Here is a 20,360-nt window from a genome sequence, read left to right as displayed (position 1 = left end):
TTCAGGACGGGGCGAGACCCCATCCTGAAGCTGGGAGAAGGCAGGCCCGGTTGGGGAGGGGGCAGGCGGTGCGGGCCCAGACCCACGCTGCCTGCCACCTCCCCGCCTTCTCCTGGCTTCAGGACGGGGCGAGAGACCATCCTGAAGCTGGGAGAAGGCAGGCCCGGTTGGGGAGGGGGCAGGCGGTGCGGGCCCAGACCCGCGCTGCCTGCCACCTCCCTGCCTTCTCCCGGCTTCAGGATGGGGCGAGATGAGACTTGAGAAGATACATGATTACCATGCATAAATATGTGAAAGGATGCAACAAGGAAGAGGGAGCAAGCTTGTTTTCTGCTGCCCTGGGGACAAGAACTCAATGGGGCAATGGATTCAAATTATAGGAAAGGAGATTTCACCAGAACATTAGGAAGAACTTCCTGACTGTAAGAATGGTTAAACAGTGGACCTCTTCCTCGGAGTGTAGTGGAGACTCCTTCTTTGAAAGCTTTTAAACAAAGCCTGAGTGGCCATCACTCAGGAGTGCTTTGATTGTACTTTTCCTGCATGGCAGAATGGTGTTGGACTGGATGGCCTATGTGGTCTTCTCCAACTCTATGAGATCCGATTCTCCTTGATTTGGCCTTCCACTCTCTTGGGCACTATAGTGCAACCATCCTTTTAAAGACGCATCTGGGCATTTTCAATCAATTATGCAGCACTTTTACTGCTTATTACAGGATGTTATATTCTGTCCTTCAAGTAATAAATCCCCAGGTTTTTGTTGTGATTCTTTGCATGAGAGCTGACTAATTTGGGAAGGAGAGTTTATGAGACTTATGTGCTTACTATGGAAAGCAGGCTGCAGTTTTTGTACAAATTTCTGTGGTCTGATGTTATGCAATTGAAGCATTCATTGCCATGTGTTCATAAGATAGTCTGCTGATCTAATCTCTGAGCTATTTATTTATTGTGTCAGGAACGAACCAAAACAGTTGTATTGCATTAAAAACAGACAAACAAACAAACAAAACACAAAATTTGCAGACTTGGTATTCTATTAAATGTCCTTTGACCAGTATCTGGCCACTTGGAGTGCCTCTGGTGTTGCTGCAAGAAGGCCCTCCATTGTGCATGTAGCAGGGCTCAGGTTGCATTGCAGTAAGTGGTCTGTGGTTTGCTCTTCTCCATGCTCGCATGTCATGGATTCCACTTTGTAGCCCCATTTCTTAAGGTTGGCTCTGCATCTCGTGGTGCCAGAGCGCAGTCTGTTCAGCACCTTCCAAGTCGCCTAGTTTTCTGTGTGCCCAGGAGGGAGTCTCTCATTTGGTATCAGCCATTTATTGAGGTTCTGGGTTTGTGCCTGCCACTTTTGGACTCTCGCTTGTTGAGGTGTTCCAGCAAGTGTCTCTGTAGATCTAAGAAAACTATTTCTTGATTTAAGTCGTTGGTGTGCTGGCTGATACCCAAACAGAGGATGGGCCGGAGATGTCACTGCCTTGGTCCTTTTACTATTGGTTGCTACACCCTGGCAGATGTCAGGTGGTGCAATACTGGCTAAACAGTGTAATTTCTCCAGTGATGTAGGGCGCAGACACCCCGTGATAATGCGGCATGTCTCATTAAGAGCCACATCCACTGTTTTAGTGTGGTGAGATGTGTTCCACACTGGGCATGCATACTCAGCAGAAGAGTAGCATAGCACAAGGACAGATGTCTTCACTGTGTCTGGTTGTGATCCCCAGGTTGTGCCAGTCAGCCAGAAGTGACCAGAAGCTGAGCTGAGTCTATCCTATTGAGTGAGGCGAGCAGGTTCTTTGGTAACTGAAATTGTATCCTTAGGGAGCAGTTGGTACCTCGAAATACATCTCTGAAATAGTTTCAGAATCAAATAATGGTGGCCACTTACCTTAGCAGATCAAATTATACCTCCTACTAGTAGTATTTTTTACAGGTGAGGCTTACAGAGTCATAATTATATCCAGTAATGGCTTTACACTTTACACTGCATTTACTGCAGTCCTCCATCATATCTCCTATATTATAAACTGAGACAATTGAGACGAGTGCTCTTTGCAACAAACTCCATCCCTGCCTATCCAGGCTTCTCAGTGATAAGGGAAGATAGAAGTTGTAGTCAAATAGCATCTGAAGGATCACATATTGCTAATTCATGTGTGATCCTGCAATCATTAATATCTTCTTTAGAAAACTGAAATGGCAATGCTTTTTCTTCTTTTAGAGTGGTATCCTCTGGGGTTTGGTTCCAGGACCCTTTGTGGATCCCAAAATCCATGGATGTTTAAGTTATATTATATAAAATGGTGTAGTAAAATTGTGTCCCATATATAAAATCACAAAGTCACAGATCTCTGAAGAATTCCAGCCACAGAAGCAGGCAAAATGTCATGAGAAAATGCTACTGGAACATAGTCATACAGCCTGAAAAACTCACAGCAAACCCACAAAGGTAAGTGGGTTGTTGTAGGTTTTTCGGGCTGTATGGCCATGGTCTAGAGGCATTCTCTCCTGACGTTTCACCTGCATCTATGGCAAGCATCCTCAGAGGTAGTGAGGTCTGTTGGAACTAGGAAAAAGTGTTTATATATCTGTGGAATGACCAGGGTGAGACAAAGGACTCTTGTCTGCTGGAGCTAGGTGTGAATGTTTCAACTGATCACCTAGCTCCAGCAGACAAGAGTCCTTTGTCCCACCCTGGTCATTCCACAGATATATAAACCCTTTTTCCTAGTTCCAACAGACCTCACTACCTTTGAGGATGCTTGCCATAGATGCAGGTGAAACGTCAGGAGAGAATGCCTCTAGACCATGGCCATACAGTCCGAAAAAACCTACAAAAACCCAGTGATTCCGGCCATGAAAGCCTTTCACAATCCACAAAGATAAGGTTTACTTTGTGGATTATTTAAAAATCTAGCCATGGATGGTTGAATCTGTGGATATGAAGGGCTAGCCATGTTTATATCCCATCTTTCTCCCAGATTAGGTCTCAAGGCATTAATAACATGTTAACACATCCAGGTAAAAACATGTAAAATTAGGATCAAAGCCATCTTAAATAGCCACAGAATTAAGACTATTTGCAGTGTTACTTGAAAACAAACACTGAAACAGTACAGCATATAAAACGCCCTTTTGTTAAAGTTTCCAAAGGTAACTGGTGCTGGAAAAGGAATGTATGAAGGAGCCAGTCTAGCTTCCCTAGGGAGGGAGTTCCAGAGTGTGGGAGCAGCACAGAGAAGGTCTTCTCCCACGTTCCCACACGCTGTGTCTGTGAAGGCAGTTGGTAGAGAAACATGGCTTTTCTGGAGATCTCCAGAGCTGGTGGAGGCTCATGTAGGAAGATTTTATTTTATCCTGGGCTGATGCTGTAAAGAATCTTTGATCCTATTGCTGCCTGAGAAGACCTAGTAACATCATCACGAATCTCAGGCTCATTCACCTGCTTTCTTCTAATGCAAGGTGTGCTATCACCTACAAGCACAGTGTCTTTGAACTTTCTGCACAGGAAAATTGGCTTGTTCACAGCTCAAAAGGTGCAAACCATGTGATTTTTTAAACACATCATCCAGCAGTCCTAGGCAGCCAATAGTGAAGAGTTGCAATCTAAAAACTCCTTGTTGTTCATTCGTTCAGTCATTTCCGACTCTTCATTACCTCAAGAACCAGCCCACAGCAGAGCTCCCTGTAGGCCGTCACCACCCCCAGCTCCTTCAAGGGCAAGCCAGTCACTTCAAGGATACCATCCATCCATCTTGCCCATTGGTCGGCCCCTCTTCCTTTTTCCTTCCATTTTCTTCAGCATCATTGTCTTCTATAAGCATTCCTGTCTTTTCATTATGTGGCCAAAATACTTTATCTTTGCCTCTACTATCCTTCCCTCCAATGAGCAGTCGGGCTTTATTTCCTGAAGTATGGACTGGTTGGATCTTCTTGCAGTCCAAGGCACTCTCAGAGCTTTCATCCAACACCACAGTTCAAAAGCATCTATCTTCCTTCGCTCAGCCTTCCCTATGGACCAGCTCTCACATCCATAGGTTACTACGTGGAATACCATTGCTTTGACTATGCGGATCTTCGTTGCCAATGTGATGTCTCTACTCTTCAGTATTTTATCAAGATTGGTCATTGTTCTCCTTCCAAGAAGTAAGCGTCTCCTGATTTCCTGGCTGCAGTCTGCGTCTGCAGTAATTTTTGCACCTAGAAATACAAAGTCTGTCACGGCCTCCATGTTTTCTCCCTCTATTTGCCAGTTATCAATCATTCTTGTTGCCATAATCTTGGTTTTTTTTATGTTTAGCTGTAACCCAGCTTTTGCACTTCCTTTTTTTATTAGGCTCCTCAGCTCCTCCTTGCTTTCGGCCATCAAAGTGGTGTCATCTGCATATCTAAGGTTGTTAATATTTATTCCAGCAATTTTTACCCGAGCCTTGCATTAATCAAGCCCCGCACATCGCATGATGTGTTCTGCATACAAGTTGAATAGGTTGGGTGAGAGTATACAACCCTGCCGTACACTTTTCCCAATCTTAAACCAGTCTGTTGTTCTAAAAACACCAGGAGAGCTGTATTGCTCTGCTCAAAATAATGCATTGTTCTTTTGGTAGTGAGCTGAAAGTTATAATGTTCCAACAGAAATAATTGAATAAGAATTAATAACAGAGTGCTTCTGTTCCTTTTGTTGAATAGAGATGGACTTGTCCCACACCTAGAGATGGAAAGACCTGGAAAAATGGGGGGGGGGGATCCTGTTTTCCCCCAATTTTTCCACCCCCCCCCCCAGGTTTTCCCATCTCTACCCACAACATATATTAATTCATTTATTAGTGATGGTTTCTCATATTCTGAATCACAATTGCACGTATTTAATACATACATAATTACATTTGAGCAGTCGGAGGCTACATTTGACACCTCTTTGCCATTTTATCCTTCTCTGTTTTCTCTCCTCTACATTCACATGAATATACAGGGTGTGCGAATGATCTTTATAATTTACTTTCTCTATAGAGATGAAATTGCAAAGATAATTTTTCGGACACACTGTCTATGAGGAGAGGCAAGGAGATGAATCCATACATCAAGTGAAACTAAAATTGCTAGTGTTTAAGATGACGCAAGTCTCTTTATTCTTCCTTTAAAATCATTACAGATCCTATTATGTGTGTGGATAGTAGCCAATGTATCTGATATACCTTTCAGAACTGTTTACTTCAAGATTGATTCGTCTTTGGAAGTATAATCTATGACAAAGCCTGAGATTGAATCCATATCTTTCCTTTGCAGTTGTGTGCTTGTGCACTTTTCGCATTATCGGAATGACATGTTTGACCCACGTATGAGTTTTTCTCTGGCAGAATGAATTAAAAAATGCTGTCTGCTAATCTGAAGCCTCTGTTGAAAATCTGAATTCAGTCGCTTTGTCTCTTTGAATTTGGATGTTACCTTCTTAAGATGACTGCATGGCATCTTGAAAATTAAAGCTGAGAAGTCAAGTGTTAGGAAACTGTCTTCAGGTGACAGTCACAATACATTAATTAAGTAATTGGAACAGGAAGATTTATTTTAATTTACATTTAATTAAATTCAGAGTTGGGCAGATTTAAATGTCGTCCCTGATGAGCTAGTATTGAACTAAAGTGCTGCAGGTTTAACCAAAAAGGCTACGTTTTGTCAAAAATTGTAGCCTGGGTTTTTGCTGACATGAAGGCTTACTTGCCAATGTAATGACTTACAGAAAACGTGCAATTCTGGCTGTACTTCCAATAACAAGAAACCAGAATAGGAAGCAGTGTGTATAACCATCTTTCAAGCTGGTGGGAAAGCCAGCCCAGGTTCAGCACTTGAATGAATGAATATTAGAATGCTTCCAGAAAAGTGAGAATTTGCAAGGCAAATTTTATCACCCTTTAATGGTAGCTTGCAAATCTAGTTTACAGGCAGTCCCCAGGTTATGCAGAAGATGGGTTCTGTACATTTGTTCTTAAGTTGAATTTGTATGTAAGTTGGAACAGGTACATTTTCTAAGTGTAACACCAGTCTCATTCTCTCTCTCCCCCCCCTCTCTCTCTGTGTATATCTATATCTATCTATCTATCTATCTATCTATCTATCTATCTATCTATCTATACTAGCCGTCACCTGCCACGCGTTGCTGTGGCTCACATGGGGGTTCTGTGTGGGAGGTTTGGCCCAATTCTATCGTTGGTGGGGTTCAGAATGCTCTGTGATTATAGGTGAACTATAAATCCCAACAACTACAACTCGCAAATGTCAAGATTCTATTTTCCCCAAACTCCACCAGTGTTCACATCTGGGCATATTGAGCATTCTTGTAGAGTTTCGTCCAGATCCATCATTGTTTGAGTCCACATTGTTTGAGTCTACAGTGATCTCTGGATGTAGGCGAACCACAACTCCAAAACCAAAGGACACTGCTCACCAAACCCTTCCAGTATTTTCTGTTGGTCATGGAAGAACAGTGTGTCAAGTTTGGTTCAATTCCATCGTTGGTGAGGTTCAGATTGTAGGTGGTAGCTGATCAAGGCTGTTAGTAACATCTTACTCAACAAGTCATTCTCCACTTGTCTGTGAGTAACAATTCTTGTTTGACACTGAGAGCTGTTCAGCCCTGGAGTGTGGTGGAGGCTCCTTCTTTGGAGGTTTTTAAACAGAGGCTGGATGGCCATCTGTCAGGGATGCTTTGAATGCAATATTCCTGCTTCTTGGCAGGAGATTGGACTGGATGGCCCATGAGGTCTCTTCCAACTCTAGGATTCTATGATTTATTTATTTATTTATTTATTTACCTTACTTATATACCGCTGTTCTCAGCCCGAAGGCGACTCACAGCGGTTCACAACAAATCCGAACAGCAAAAATTCAGTGCTACAGTATAGAAACAGTTAACAACCTAACACATTACACAATTAATAAACAGTTACTACAATACTCATTCACTGTCGCCTCGTCATCAAAAACATGTTCCAGATTCGTCATCCATTGTTCCATTCCAGTGTTCATTAACCAATCATTGCACTAATTATTGGAACGCCTGCTCAAACAGCCAGGTCTTCACTTTTTTGCGGAATACCATTAGAGATGGTGCTAGTCTAATGTCCGTAGAAAGGGCGTTCCACAGCCGAGGAGCCACCACCGAGAAGGCCCTATCTCTCGTCCCCGCCAGCCGAGCTTGAGAAGCAGGCGGGATCGAAAGCAGGGCCTCCCCGGAAGATCTCAAAGTCCTGGTGGGTTCATAGGCAGAGATGCAGTTGGATAGGTAGCTTGGGCCCGAACCGTTTAGGGCTTTAAAGGCCAACGCCAGCACTTTGAATTCAGCCTGGTAGCAGATCGGTAGCCAGTGGAGTTGGCGCAACAGGGGGTTGTATGCTCCCTGCGCTCCGCTCCTGTTAAAATCATGGCTGCCGAGCGTTGGACTAGTTGGAGCTTCCGAGCTGTCTTCAAAGGCAACCCCACGTATGATTCTATGATCTCTTCTCTCTTCAATATGTCCAAGTCCTCTCCCTCTTTTTCTGTCACCTAGAGATGGTAAACATCTCTTTCAAATTATTGTCATTATTGTATTTGTCATTTCCATGCTCAGCAAGGCTTTTTATTCTGCCATCTTTGAAAGTATCCTTTCTGAGTGAACCTTGTTACCGGCATTTACTCCAAAGTGTATAATTATTGTAATTAAGGTGGGTAATTAGGAAAAAACTTGGTGAATTGAGAGACATAATATGTAGTATCCTGGAGATAAATGAACTCTGATTTACAATAATGTTTCCCTCTCTTTGTGAAATGAGCTTCTCAACAATTTTAGCTCCCTCCAACCCTTGGTTCTGTGTTCTTTAAAGAGAGGCCATTGTCTGCCATGAACTTTTCTGACAACTACTTGCAATCTATCTTATTCTTCATAACACAGCCTTACAGTAGTGAAGTGCTGGGATGATTTTTCTGATTCTTAGACAAAATGTACAGGTGCGGGCTACTTCCAGTTAAGCAGATGCTGGTCCAGGTGGAGAGGACAAAGAAAATTAGGCACTACAGGCATCCCAATTTTGTTTCTGTTGGTTGCGATGCAGGGGCGATGATTTTGACCTCTTTCAGTTACGGATGGTGCGGCATCACATGTGTGCAATAAGGGTTTTCATAATGGCTCAAAGCAAGTGTCTGAATAGCTGGAAATTTCTTCTAATTTTTATTCCCCCAACGCTGAATGCTTAACATACAAACTAATCATTCTTTGGTGAAGGCGCTAATGTTGAACAGATGGTATCAAAGCACTTCCCTTTTGGTTTTTAATAAGGGACTGGTTTGTCAAAGAGATTTCTCAACTTCTGTTCTGAAAACCCATAATAGAGAATAATTTTAGTGATGCACAATGTGCATCATTACATTCTTTTGATACAGATTAATGATCGTTCAACCACTTTTTGTAATTGCTGCTCCCCCTCCCCCCACTCCAATGGCTTGTTACAGGGAAATCATAGAGCAGTGTTATAACTATACATCTTTCTACATCTCAAATGTTGCCTCTTTGGAGGTATAGTCTGCTCTAGACATTCACTGTGATTAGAGGCGCAGGACCGGCATAGAAGTGGAAAATCACAAATACAATGTTGCTATTTGATTTATCTAAGACAGGGGTCCTCAAACTTTTTAAACAGAGGGCCGGGTCACAGTCCCTCAAACTGTTGGAGGGCCGGATTATAATTTGGAAAAAAATGAATGAATTCCAAATGCACACTGCACATATCTTTTTTGTAGTGCAAGAAAACACCTAAAAACAAAGCAATAATTAAAATGAAGAACAATTTTAACAATTTTTTTTTGTCATGTCAGGAGCGACCTGAGAAACTGCAAGTCGCTTCCGCTGTGAGAGAATTGTCCGTCTGCAAGGATGTTGCCTAGGGGACGCCCAGATGATTTGATGTTTTATCATCCTTGTGGGAGGCTTCTCTCATGTCCCCGCATGAGGAGCTGGAGTTGATAGAGGGAGCTCATCCATGCTCTCCCCGGATTTGAACCTGCGACCTGTCGGTCTTCAGTCCTGCCAGCATAGAGGTTTAACCCACTGCGCCACCAGGGCTCCTATTTTTAACAAATATAAACTTATTAGTATTTCAATGGGAAGTGTGGGCCTGCTTTTGGCTCATGAGATAGGATTGTTGTTGCATGCTTTTCAAGTGGTTTCAGACTTAGGTTGACTCTGAGCGAGGGCCAGGTAAATGACCTTGGAGGGCCGTATACGGCCCCCGGGCCTTAGTTTGAGGACCCCTGATCTAAGAGAACATATATCTGGGAATTACAGGAACAAGCTGTCCATAGTTTGGGGAGGGGGGGAGGGCAGATTTGGTCAAGCACTCTTTCCAATACCACTCATGCAGAAACAAACCACTGTCTTTGCTGTACCCAAACCGGATACATTCCTGCTAGCACCTCAACGGTGGTACAGCTGGCTGGGAGTCAGCTGCATTAAGATCACTACTGACCTAGGTAATGAGTTCGAAGCCAACCCAGGTCGGAGTGAGTGTCTGACCAATTTGTGTAGCTTGCTGTCGACCTTTGCAGCCCAAAAGATAGTTGCATCTGTCAAGTAGGAAATTTAGGTACCGCCAACGCGGGGAGGCTAATTTAACTAATTTACGATTCCATAAAAATCTCCAGCAAGCCTGCAAAGAATGTGGAAGTACTTCATCAGTGTCACAAATGGACAGTGAAGCAACAGCTCCCCTGGTGGCCAGAATACCCTCATGAAAAAGTTGGAATGTTAAATTGCCTCTGTGTCTGTCTATATATGTTGTGTGTCTATGGCATTGAATGTTTGTCATGTATATGTACTTTGTAATTCATCCTGAGTCCCCTGTGGCGTGAGAAGGGCAGAACAGAAATACTGTAAATATATAAATAAATAAATAGCTGTCTTGCAACTAAAAAGAGACGTTCAGTTATTTAGTTGAACTCTAGCTATGATGTTGATGTTCAGTACTATAGCTTTTTGGGGTGAGGGCACTTCTATAATGCCAGTAAAGCTTTTCAGTATACTATATTGTTGCCATGTGCTGACTTATTGCAACTATTGAGTTGAGTTTTTCATAAGGATTTATTGGCAAGATTTGTTCATAGAATCATAGAATCAAAGAGTTGGAAGAGACCTCATGGGCCATCCAGTCCAACCCCCTGCCAAGAAGCAGGAATATTGCATTCAAATCACCCCTGACAGATGGCCATCCAGCCTCTGTTTAAAAGCTTCCAAAGAAGGAGCCTCCACCACGCTCCGGGGCAGAGAGTTCCAATGCTGAACGGCTCTCACAGTCAGGAAATTCTTCCTCATGTTCAGATGGAATCTCCTTTCTTGTAGTTTGAAGCCATTGTTCCGCCTCCTAGTCTCCAGGGAAGCAGAAAAAAAGCTTGCTCCCTCCTCCCTGTGGCTTCCTCTCACATATTTATACATGGCTATCATATCTCCTCTCAGCCTTCTGTTCTTCAGGCTAAACATGCCCAGCTCCTTAAGCCGCTCCTCATAGGGCTTGTTCTCCAGACCCTTGATCATTTTGATCAAGAGACGTTCAGTTATCTAGTTGAACTCTAGCTATGAGGCTGATGTTCAGTACTATAGCATTTTGGGGGTGAGGATACTTCTATAATCCCAGTAAAGCTTTTCAGTATACTATATTGTTGCTGTATACTAACTTATTGTAACTATTGAGTTGAGTTTTTCATAAGGATTTATTGGCAAGATTTGTTCATTGCGGTTTTATCTTTACCGTCTTCTGAAGTTGAATGAGTGTGACTTCCCTGGGTTCACCCAGCAATTTCCATGACCAATTAAAGATACAAACCTGCGCTCAAAGCATATTGGGTCTCATTAGAAAATACTAATTGTGAGCACATCTTCTAAGAGAGGACTCGTATGTGGCCAAAAGAGGGCACTAGCCATACACAATAGGGAGTAGCCACTAAAAATGTAAGTAAAAAACAAAATTAAGGGGACTCTTCTATAGCCCTTCTGTAAATGTAGTAGGCTCGGTACATCCAGAGTGTGGCAGAATAGGAAGCATAAAATCTCAGGCATGGGAAATGAAACATAGCTGGCAGTCTGCAGCCCTGAAGAGGAGCGCTTCACACTCAAGTATTTTATTACAGGTCCCACTTGCGATGGTAAAATGCTGGAATTCATCATGAAATGTAACTGTATAAGTGCTGTCATAGTTATTTATTACCCTACTTCTCTTTCAACTCAAAGTGTATCCTGAAGGAAGAAAGGGAAGAGAAACAAGTAGTAATAGTGAGAGTGCTTTTCAAATATCTTGCAGATTTGCAAATATATACCTACAAAATTTGATTTCAGACATGACTTATGCCTGACACCAAATTCAGGTGTTACTCCTATTTGCTTGTTCGTTCTAGCCTCGCCAGTTGATTGTGAAGAAAGGTTTTTCTGTATTGTCGAAGGCTTTCATGGCTGGAATCACTAGGTTCTTGTGGGCTTTTTCGGGCTATAGAGCCATGTTCTAGAGGCATTTCTCCTGACGTTTCGCCTGCATCTATGGCAAGCATCCTCAGAGGTAGTGAGGTCTGTTGGAATTAGGACAATGGGTTTATATATCTGTGGAATGGCTGGGGTGGGGCAAGGAGCTCTTCCCTGCTGCAGTTAGGTGTGAATGTTTCAGCTGATCACCTTCATTAGCATTTGAAGGCCTGCCTGAGCCTGGGAAAATCTCTTGCTGGGGGGTGTTAATCTGTGCCTGGTTGCTTCCTCTCTGTTGTGCTGTTGTAATTTTAGAGTTTTTTAATACTGGTAGCCAGATTTTGTTCATTTTCATGGTCTCCTCCTTTCTGTTGAAATTGTCCACATGCTTGTGGATTTCAATGGCTTCTCTGTGTACTCTGACATGGTGGTTGTTGGTGTGGTCCAGCATTTCTGTGTTCTCAAATAATATGCTGTGTCCAGGCTGGTTCATCAGGTGCTCTGCTATGACTGACTTCTCTGGTTGAAGTAGTCTGCAGTGCCTTTCATGTTCCTTGATGCGTGTCTGGGCGCTGCGTTTGGTGGTCCCTATGTAAATGAACAAAATCTGGCTACCAGTATTAAAAAAACTCTAAAATTACAACAGCAAAACAACAGAGAGGAAGAAACCAGGCACAGATTAACACCTCCCAGCAAGAGATATTCCCAGGCTCAGGCAGGCCTTCAAATGCTAATGAAGGTGATCAGTTGAAACATTCACACCTAGCTGCAGCAGGGAAGAGCTCCTTGCCCCACCCCAGCCATTCCACAGATATATAAACCCATTGTCCTAATTCCAACAGACCTCACTACCTCTGAGGATGCTTGCCATAGATGCAGGCGAAACGTCAGGAGAAATGCCTCTAGAACATGGCTCTATAGCCCAGAAGAACCTAAAGGTTTTTCTGTTTGGTCTTGAGCTTGTTTTAACCAAAGCTCAGCGTCATGCCCGAATTAAGTCACTGGGTACGTAATGAGAGTTTGAAATCTTAAACATAAGCCAATAGATATTGGAGAGATCTCTTGGGTTTGGTGACCGCTGTCTAAATTCTCTGGAAAGCTAAAGAACACCATATCCATACTGCTGGCAAATAAAAACAAAGCTGAGCTGGCATTTCTCTAACAGGATTTGTTTTTCTTCCCTGAGCCGGTTTTCCTCTGTTCAGCTTCATGGATGTGAATATTTATATCAAGGTAAATATTTTGCAATTAATCTTGTCAAAGTGTAAACAGAGAAGAAGGCAAGAGTAAATATCATCTGTGGAGTGTTTTCTTCCTCAATCTGTCGGCAATCAAGCTTTCTAGATGCTATTGTTAGACTAAAATTAGACCTTGGATTTGCACATTGGTGATAGGTTTTCCATTACTGTGCGTGCTTTTGATTCTGTAGCTCTAAGCAAGCTGAGCAGAAGCAGTCTTTTAATGGACAAGCTGCAGCACACTATTAGGATATTTGAATTTTCTCGATTAATTAATTGGCCATCATTTCCTAAGGCTCTTTTTATTTTTGGAGTGGACAATAACTTATTGGTGCAATTTTCCCTCTCCAGACTCTCAAATTATACACTAATTGGAAAAGAATGAGATTTGCATTTAGTCTAACACATTGAATTTCACAGAGGAAATCAAGAAAACTTCAGTTGTGATGCCCTATGCTCTGTTAATTTTCTTTGCAATTTTTTCATTTATATTTTGATAATATGGATTTTTATCTTTCCCCTGCTGGGAGATTTATACATTCTACTCCATCAATTGTGGAAAGGGGTTAAAAACTCATTATATACTTTAAAAAAAGAAAAAAGAAAATTATAGCTGAATTTTTAATGCAGTGAGGTAGAAGTAATGTTAACTACATTTAGTCTCGAGGGCTACAGTTTTTTAAAAGTATTACACATTTTGGTTTGCATGCCTGCTCCCAGAATGTTAAGCATCTAAAATCCTCCTAAGCATAATGTTTCAGCATATCTCATGTTCTTTTTCTTAATTTTTGTGTTTGGAGGATCACTTGGGTGCTCAGAATATGAATGGCAACAGCAGGTGCTCCCTGGAGCAGTACACAGAGTTGTGAGATTTCTCTTGGGTCCCAACTCCTTCCATATTGGTGTTTGTCTTGAACTTTTTTTTTTGGTCGTGTCAGGAGCAAGTCGCTTCTGGTGTGAGAGAATTGGCAGTCTGCAAGGATGTTGCCCAGGGAACGCCTGGATGATTTGATGTTTTTATCATCCTTGTGGGAGGCTTCTCTCATGTCCCCGCATGAGGAGCTGGAGCTGATAGAGGGAGCTCATCCACCTCTCCCCGGATTCGAACCTGCGACCTGTCGGTCTTCTGTCCTGCCGGCACAGGGGTTTAATCCACTGCGCCACCGGGGGCTCCTGACTTGAACTGGATCAAGGGTGTTGAGTCAAAAAGTAACTGGATTTAAATAGCTGGATCTTGTTCACATAAAATAAAAATTGAAGGTTTGGTTAGACCACACCTGGAATATTGTGTCCAATTCTGGGCACCACAATTGAAGAGAGATATTGACAAGGTGGAATGTGTCCAGAGGAGGGCGACTAAAACGATCAAGGGTCTGGAGAACAAGCCCTATGAGGAGCGGCTTAAGGAGCTGGGCATGTTTAGCCTGAAGAAGAGAAAGCTGAGAGGAGATATGATAGCCATGTATAAATATGTGAGAGGAAGCCACAGGGAGGAGGGAGCAAGCTTGTTTTCTGCTTCCCTGTAGACTAGGAAGCGGAACAATGGCTTCAAACTACAAGAGAGGAGATTCCATCTGAACATTAGGAAGAACTTCCTGACTGTGAGAGCCGTTCAGCAGTGGAACTCTCTGCCCTGGAGTATGGTGGAGGGTCCTTCTTTGGAAGCTTTTAAACAGAGGCTGGATGGCCATCTGTCAGGGGTGATTTGAATGCAATATTCCTGCTTCTTGGCAAGGGGTTGGACTGGATGGCCTATGAGGTCTCTTCCAACTCTTTGATTCTATGATTCTAAGGCTCTGTTGTATGGCAATCTGTTTTAAGATTAAAGTAAAGTTGTGTCCGACTCTGGGTGATGTTTCTCCTCTCCATTTCTAAGCCAAAGAGCCAGTATTGTCTGTAGCCGCCTCCACAGTCATGTGGCCAGCATGACTGCATGGAGCGCTGTTACCTTCCTGCCAAGGTGGTATTTATTTATTTATTTATCATTTACATTATTTATATCTCGCCCATATCAGCCCGCAGGCGACTCAGGGCGATCTACATATCGGCACAATTTGATGCCATCAATACATTTTATTTATTTATTTATTATTCGAACTTATATGCTGCCACTCCCCTGGGGCTGAGAGTGGCTTACAAAAACAGGCTAAAATCTAACACAATTTAAAAACAATTTAAAACAATTTAAAAACAGCAATATTAAAAGTCAAAGGCCTGACGAAACATATATGTCTTACATGCCCTGCAGAAAGCTGATAAGTCCCACAATACATTCAAAAAGCAAAAACAATTAAGTGCATTTAGACAAAAAAGACAATGCAATAACAGTTTAAAAAGAGCTATATCCTCTCGTTCCAATCCTCATCCGTGTCATCATCTTGGCCGTTCCTGGGTCATTCTCCATCTCAAGCTTGAGTACCTATTGATCTACTCACATTTGCATGTTTTCAAACTACTCGATTGGCAGAATCTGTTTTAGTGAACCTAATAATTGCCATCTTGCCAATAGCTGATATCTCCTCATTATCTTTATTGTTTGCAAGCTCTGTTATATGTTTTAGGCTAGAAATGCTGTAACTGCGACATGTGTCCGGGGCCAACAACTAGAATTCATGATTTCATAACAAATCCTCTTAAACAACAAACAAGCTCTAATGATATGATTGTGTATTAGTGATATGTTGGTTTTTTCGTTATGGCTTTATTGTAAATTGTCTTTTATACGTTGTACACCGCCGTGAGTCACCCTAGGGCTGAGAACGGCGGTCAACAAATGCAGCAAATAAATAATAAATAAATAAAATAAATAATGACATTCCGTACTGCTCACATAGACCTCAGAGAAGTATTACTATGTATTCAATATTTATTTATTTATTTATTTACTTCATTTATATACCGCTTTTCTCAGCCCTCAGGCAACTCAAAGCGGTTAACAACAGCAAAAATCAATGCAAAACATCATAAAACGATTATGGGACAGTTAAAACAATAGCATCATCCACAATTAAACATCAATATGATAATCATTAGCATCTCATCAGTAAAATCAGAATCCAATCTCATCATCTGTTAATCCGTGTTCCTATATTCATTACACTGCTTAATCCAATGCTTGTTCGAAGAGCCAGGTCTTCACTTTCCTCCGAAATGCCATAGAGATGGGGCTGATCTGATATCTATAGAAAGGGCATTCCACAGCCGAGGGGCCACCACTGAGAAGGCCCTGTCTCTCGTTCCCACCAGGTGCGCCTGTGATGCAGGCAGGACTGAGAGCAGGGCCTCCACAGATGATCTTAATGTCCTAGTTGGTTCATAGGAGGAGATGCGTTCAGAGAGGTAAGTAGGGCGAGAACCAATACACTTTGTTGTCTGCATAACTCGGAAGTTCTGTGAGATATTGATGCTTGGAATAAACTTTGTCTATCTTGATCAGTGGGGTGAGTAGTCAGGACTTGAAAGAAGGTGCTGCAGTTTTGCAGTTCCTTTAGCCAAAGTTATTGTTTTCCTGATCAGTTTCAGGGCTCATTCAGCTCCATGTTTCTCTTGGAAAATACCGTAGGGCTGATATCCCCGCCCTACTCAACATGTAAGGCAATTTACACATAACTTTGAAAGTAAACAAGCCAGCCAATATAATTGTTTGTTGTGGTTTTACCTGCCCACCTTTTAATCTCGTTGGCTGTTCCAGTGTGCCTTCCCAGAATAATGATCCCATAGCACTTGGTCCTCCAAAGCATTTTACATTTCTTTAGGTCTGCTCTTATGCCCTTCCGCAAACACCACTATCTCCTTTTTGTCTATGTCCCATCATTATTTCCAATTTTAACTGTACATTTTGCCTTCCCACTGTTTTTAATTGTGTGTTGTCTTATTGATAATGTTGTATATTTTTATTGTCTATGTTTTTTATTTTAATTTTAATTGCTTGTACTGTTGTTTATTGTCTGTATTGTTGTATTTGGGCTTGGCCTCATGTAAGCCGCACCGAGTCCCTTGGGGAGATGGTAGCCAGGTACAAATAAAGTGTTATTTTTTATTGTTATTATTTTTTTCCTTCCAGATTCAAGAGATAATCTGTCTACTCCAGAAGAGATGCCTAGTGTGCCAGAAACAAAGAAGGAGATCAAAATGTGGTTCAGTCCTCGTAGTAGGAAGATGAGATTTACTTTGGCGAGGAAGCCGCAGAAATCTGAGACAGTCATGGAAAAAGCTAGCCAATCTCATGCCTTGACTTCCACATATGATTTCGTTTCTTCCCCTCCTTCTCAAGAGACTTCCAAAGCGGTTAAGAAATGTCAACCAAAAAAGAAGAAGCTGAGGAAAAAGACTTTAAAAGATGTCAATCAACAGTGGGGACTGCTTGGAGGAGGAAGGAAGGACTGCTCAAGTGAAACCAGGGAACCCTTAGTGTCATTTTGCAGTCAAACTATGGTTATCCCAAGTCCAGACTCTAAAGGCACATCTGAGCAAAGGCCTGTAATGGCTGAGAGCGAGGGTGAACTTGGCACAGGTGGTAGTACATCTGTGATAACTACACCAAAGAGGGACAAAAATAAGTTGTCTAGTATGGGTGATTCCACTGAAGAGTTCTTGACTTCAAAGGAGTGTCTCTCTTCTGGAAACAGTGCAACTAAACGTGGCAGACAACTGATGGCATCTCCTACTCCTTTACCTAAACGTCACAGAAAAAGGGAGAACATTTCTGGGAGATCACCTTCATTGAAAGAGTTGCCAGGGCCGTCACCCCAAAATCTCAGGGGCAACACCTCTCCCACTTTTGATTCTGTAAGATCTTCTCAACTGAGTGTCACACCAACATCGAGATACTCTGAAGACTTTCAACATGCAAGTGGTGAAACATTTCCAGGAACACCATTGAAGTCTAGTAATGCTGCTCAAAAAGGGACACAGCAAACAGAGCCTTTATGCAAGAAATCTCCTCGTAACTTGTCTTTGAAAAGAAATCATAAAGGGGAAACGCTGCTCCACGTCGCTTCCATTGAGGTAAGGCAAACTATGTTTCATTCAAGAGAGCAGAGATCTCTGGAATATGAATACTTTTGCCTTTCAGAAGATTTAGAGTTGAGCAATAGCTCTTAGTGTCTGAATCCATGTACAGATGTTTGAGGAGCATCATAACTCATTTCTAGAAGTAGGGAAATGCTTGTTGTAAGCAATGTACCATTATGTAGTTTAAATACCCAAAGATGAAGTCTGTGTAGCCTGAGCAGCCTTTATCTGGAATTCCAAAATCTGAAATATTTCAAAACTTAAATTATCTATGTGGGCTGCTGATATTTGTTTTCTGGTTGTTTATTTGTACACAAACTGTTAATACACAAAATTATTATAATACTAGCCGTCCCCTGCCACACGTTGCTGTGGCCCAGTCTGGTGATCTGGAAAATAATGAGAAATTTCTTTATGCTTGTGGGTAAACAGAGTTTCTTGCTGTTTCTTTATCAGTGTTGATGTGGAGATTGTCTGGTTTGCCTACTCTAGAACATGCAACATATCACTGTCCTTCTTTAGGGGTCCCTTTCAAATCTATGATACTATATCTTTGTGTGTGTGAATCATGTATATCGATCTATATCTATGGCTGGTGGCTCTTTGTCAGGAGGTCTTTGATTAAGTTTTCTTTCCCTGGTGAAGGGAGTTGGACTGGGTGACCTAAAGTATTTTCTATTGGTCATGGGGGTTCTGTGTGGGAAGTTTGGCCCAATTCTGTTGTTGGTAGGGGTCAGAATGATCTTTGATTGTAGGTGAACTATGAATACCAGTAACTACAACTCCCAAATGTCAAGGTCTATTTGCCTCATACTCCATTTGTGTGCATATTTGGGCATATTGAGTGTTCGTGCCAAGTTTGGTCCAGATCCATCATTGTTTGAGTCCACAGTGCTCTCTGGATGTAGGTGAACTACAACTCCAAAACTCAAGGTCAGTGCCCACCAAACTCTTCCAATATTCTCTGTTTGTCATGGGAGTTCTGTGTGCCAAGATTGATTCAATTCCATCATTGGTGGAGTTCAGAATGCTCTTTGATTGTAGGTGAACTATAAATTGCAGCAACTACAACTCCCAAATGACAAAATCGTTTTTTTTAGTGAAGGACATACATTGGCCTTTCCCAATCTTGAACCAGCCAGTTGTTCAGTGGTCAGTTCTTACTGTTGCTACTTGGTCCTTGTACAGATTCCTCAGGAATGCCCATCCCACCAAGAACTTGCCACAATTTATTATGATCCACACAGTCAAAGGCTTTAGAATGGATTCCTGACGGCTCTTGGGGAGTTTCCCGCCACCTCGGTAGGTGATCATGTCGAGGCCTTGGTCGCTCTCTGGAATGGGGAGATGACCAGGGCAATTGACAGGATCGCTCCGGAACGTCCCCTCTCAAGTAACCGAGCTAAACCAGCCCCTTGGTTCACTGAGGAGCTGGCAGCGATGAAGCGAAGGAAGAGGGTTCTAGAGAGCGTGTGGCGCTCGGACCCAAGCGAGCCAAACCGAACACGGTTTGTGTCCTTTTTAAGGGCATATGCCGCGGCAATAAAAGCCGCAAAGAAAACTTTCTTTGCGGCCACTATTGCGTCTGCAAAAAACCGTCCGGCGGAGTTGTTTCGGATTGTCAGAGGTCTTTTAACTCCCCCTATCTCAGGTGGGAGCCCTGACATCTCAGCAACGCGCTGTGAAGCATTTGCTCGGTTCTTTGCAGACAAAGTCGCTTTGATCCGCTCTGGGCTGGACGCCACATTAAATGCAGTCTCTGTGGATGTGACACAAGCACCTGCTTGTCCGATTTTGTTGGATTCTTTTCAGTTTGTGAAACCCGAGGATGTGGACAAGATACTTGGAGGAATGAGACCCACCACGTCCATCCTAGACCCCTGCCCATCCTGGCTTCTGAAGGAGGCCAGAGGGGGATTGGCCGAGTGGGTAACGGTGGTGGTTAATGCCTCCCTCCGGGAAGGCAAGATTCCAGCGAGCCTAAAACAGGCTGTTATAAAGCCGCTGTTGAAGAAACCATCACTTGACCCCACTAAATTGGACAACTTTCGGCCTGTTTCCAATCTTCCCTTCTTGGGCAAAGTCATGGAAAGCGTGGTGGCCTCACAACTCCAGGTATTCTTGAGAGACACGGATTATCTGGATCCGGCACAGTCTGGTTTCAGACCGGGACATGGTACCGAGACGGTCTTGGTCGCCTTAGTGGATGATCTGCGCCGGGAGCTAGACAGGGGGAGTGTGTTCCTGTTGGTGCTCCTGGACCTCTCAGCGGCCTTCGATACCGTCGACCACGGTATTCTTCTGGGGCGCCTTGCAGAGATGGGTCTCGGGGGCACTGCTCTGCAGTGGCTCCGGTCATTTCTGGAGGGTCGTACCCAGAAGGTGTTATTGGGGGACTCCTGTTCAACGCCACGGCCGTTGACCTGTGGCGTTCCTCAGGGCTCCATCTTGTCCCCCTTGCTGTTTAACATCTACATGAAGCCGCTGGGTGAGATCATCCGGAGTTTCGGGGTGCGGTGTCACCTGTACGCAGATGACGTCCAACTCTGTCACTCCTTCCCACCTGCTACTAAGGAGGCCGTCGAAGTCCTGAACCGGTGCCTGGCCGCTGTAATGGTCTGGATGAGGGCGAACAAACT

General features: G+C 43.1%; 1 protein-coding gene across 1 annotated transcript in view; it reads left to right on the top strand.

Annotated features, from left to right (window-relative positions):
* The window catches only part of BARD1 (BRCA1 associated RING domain 1), a 105,079-nt gene that overhangs the window by 11,868 nt on the left and 72,851 nt on the right, over positions 1-20,360 (top strand). The window contains exon 4 of the mRNA XM_060781355.2: positions 16,772-17,715. Within this exon, the coding sequence (XP_060637338.2) occupies positions 16,772-17,715 (944 nt within the window). The remainder of the gene's footprint in view (positions 1-16,771; positions 17,716-20,360) is intronic.

The sequence above is a fragment of the Anolis sagrei genome, chromosome 1 (assembly GCF_037176765.1).
Source record: "Anolis sagrei isolate rAnoSag1 chromosome 1, rAnoSag1.mat, whole genome shotgun sequence".
Classification (NCBI taxonomy): Eukaryota; Metazoa; Chordata; class Lepidosauria; order Squamata; family Dactyloidae; genus Anolis; species Anolis sagrei.
Note: the sequence above shows the minus strand (reverse complement) of the source record. Positions and strands in the feature narration are given on the sequence as shown.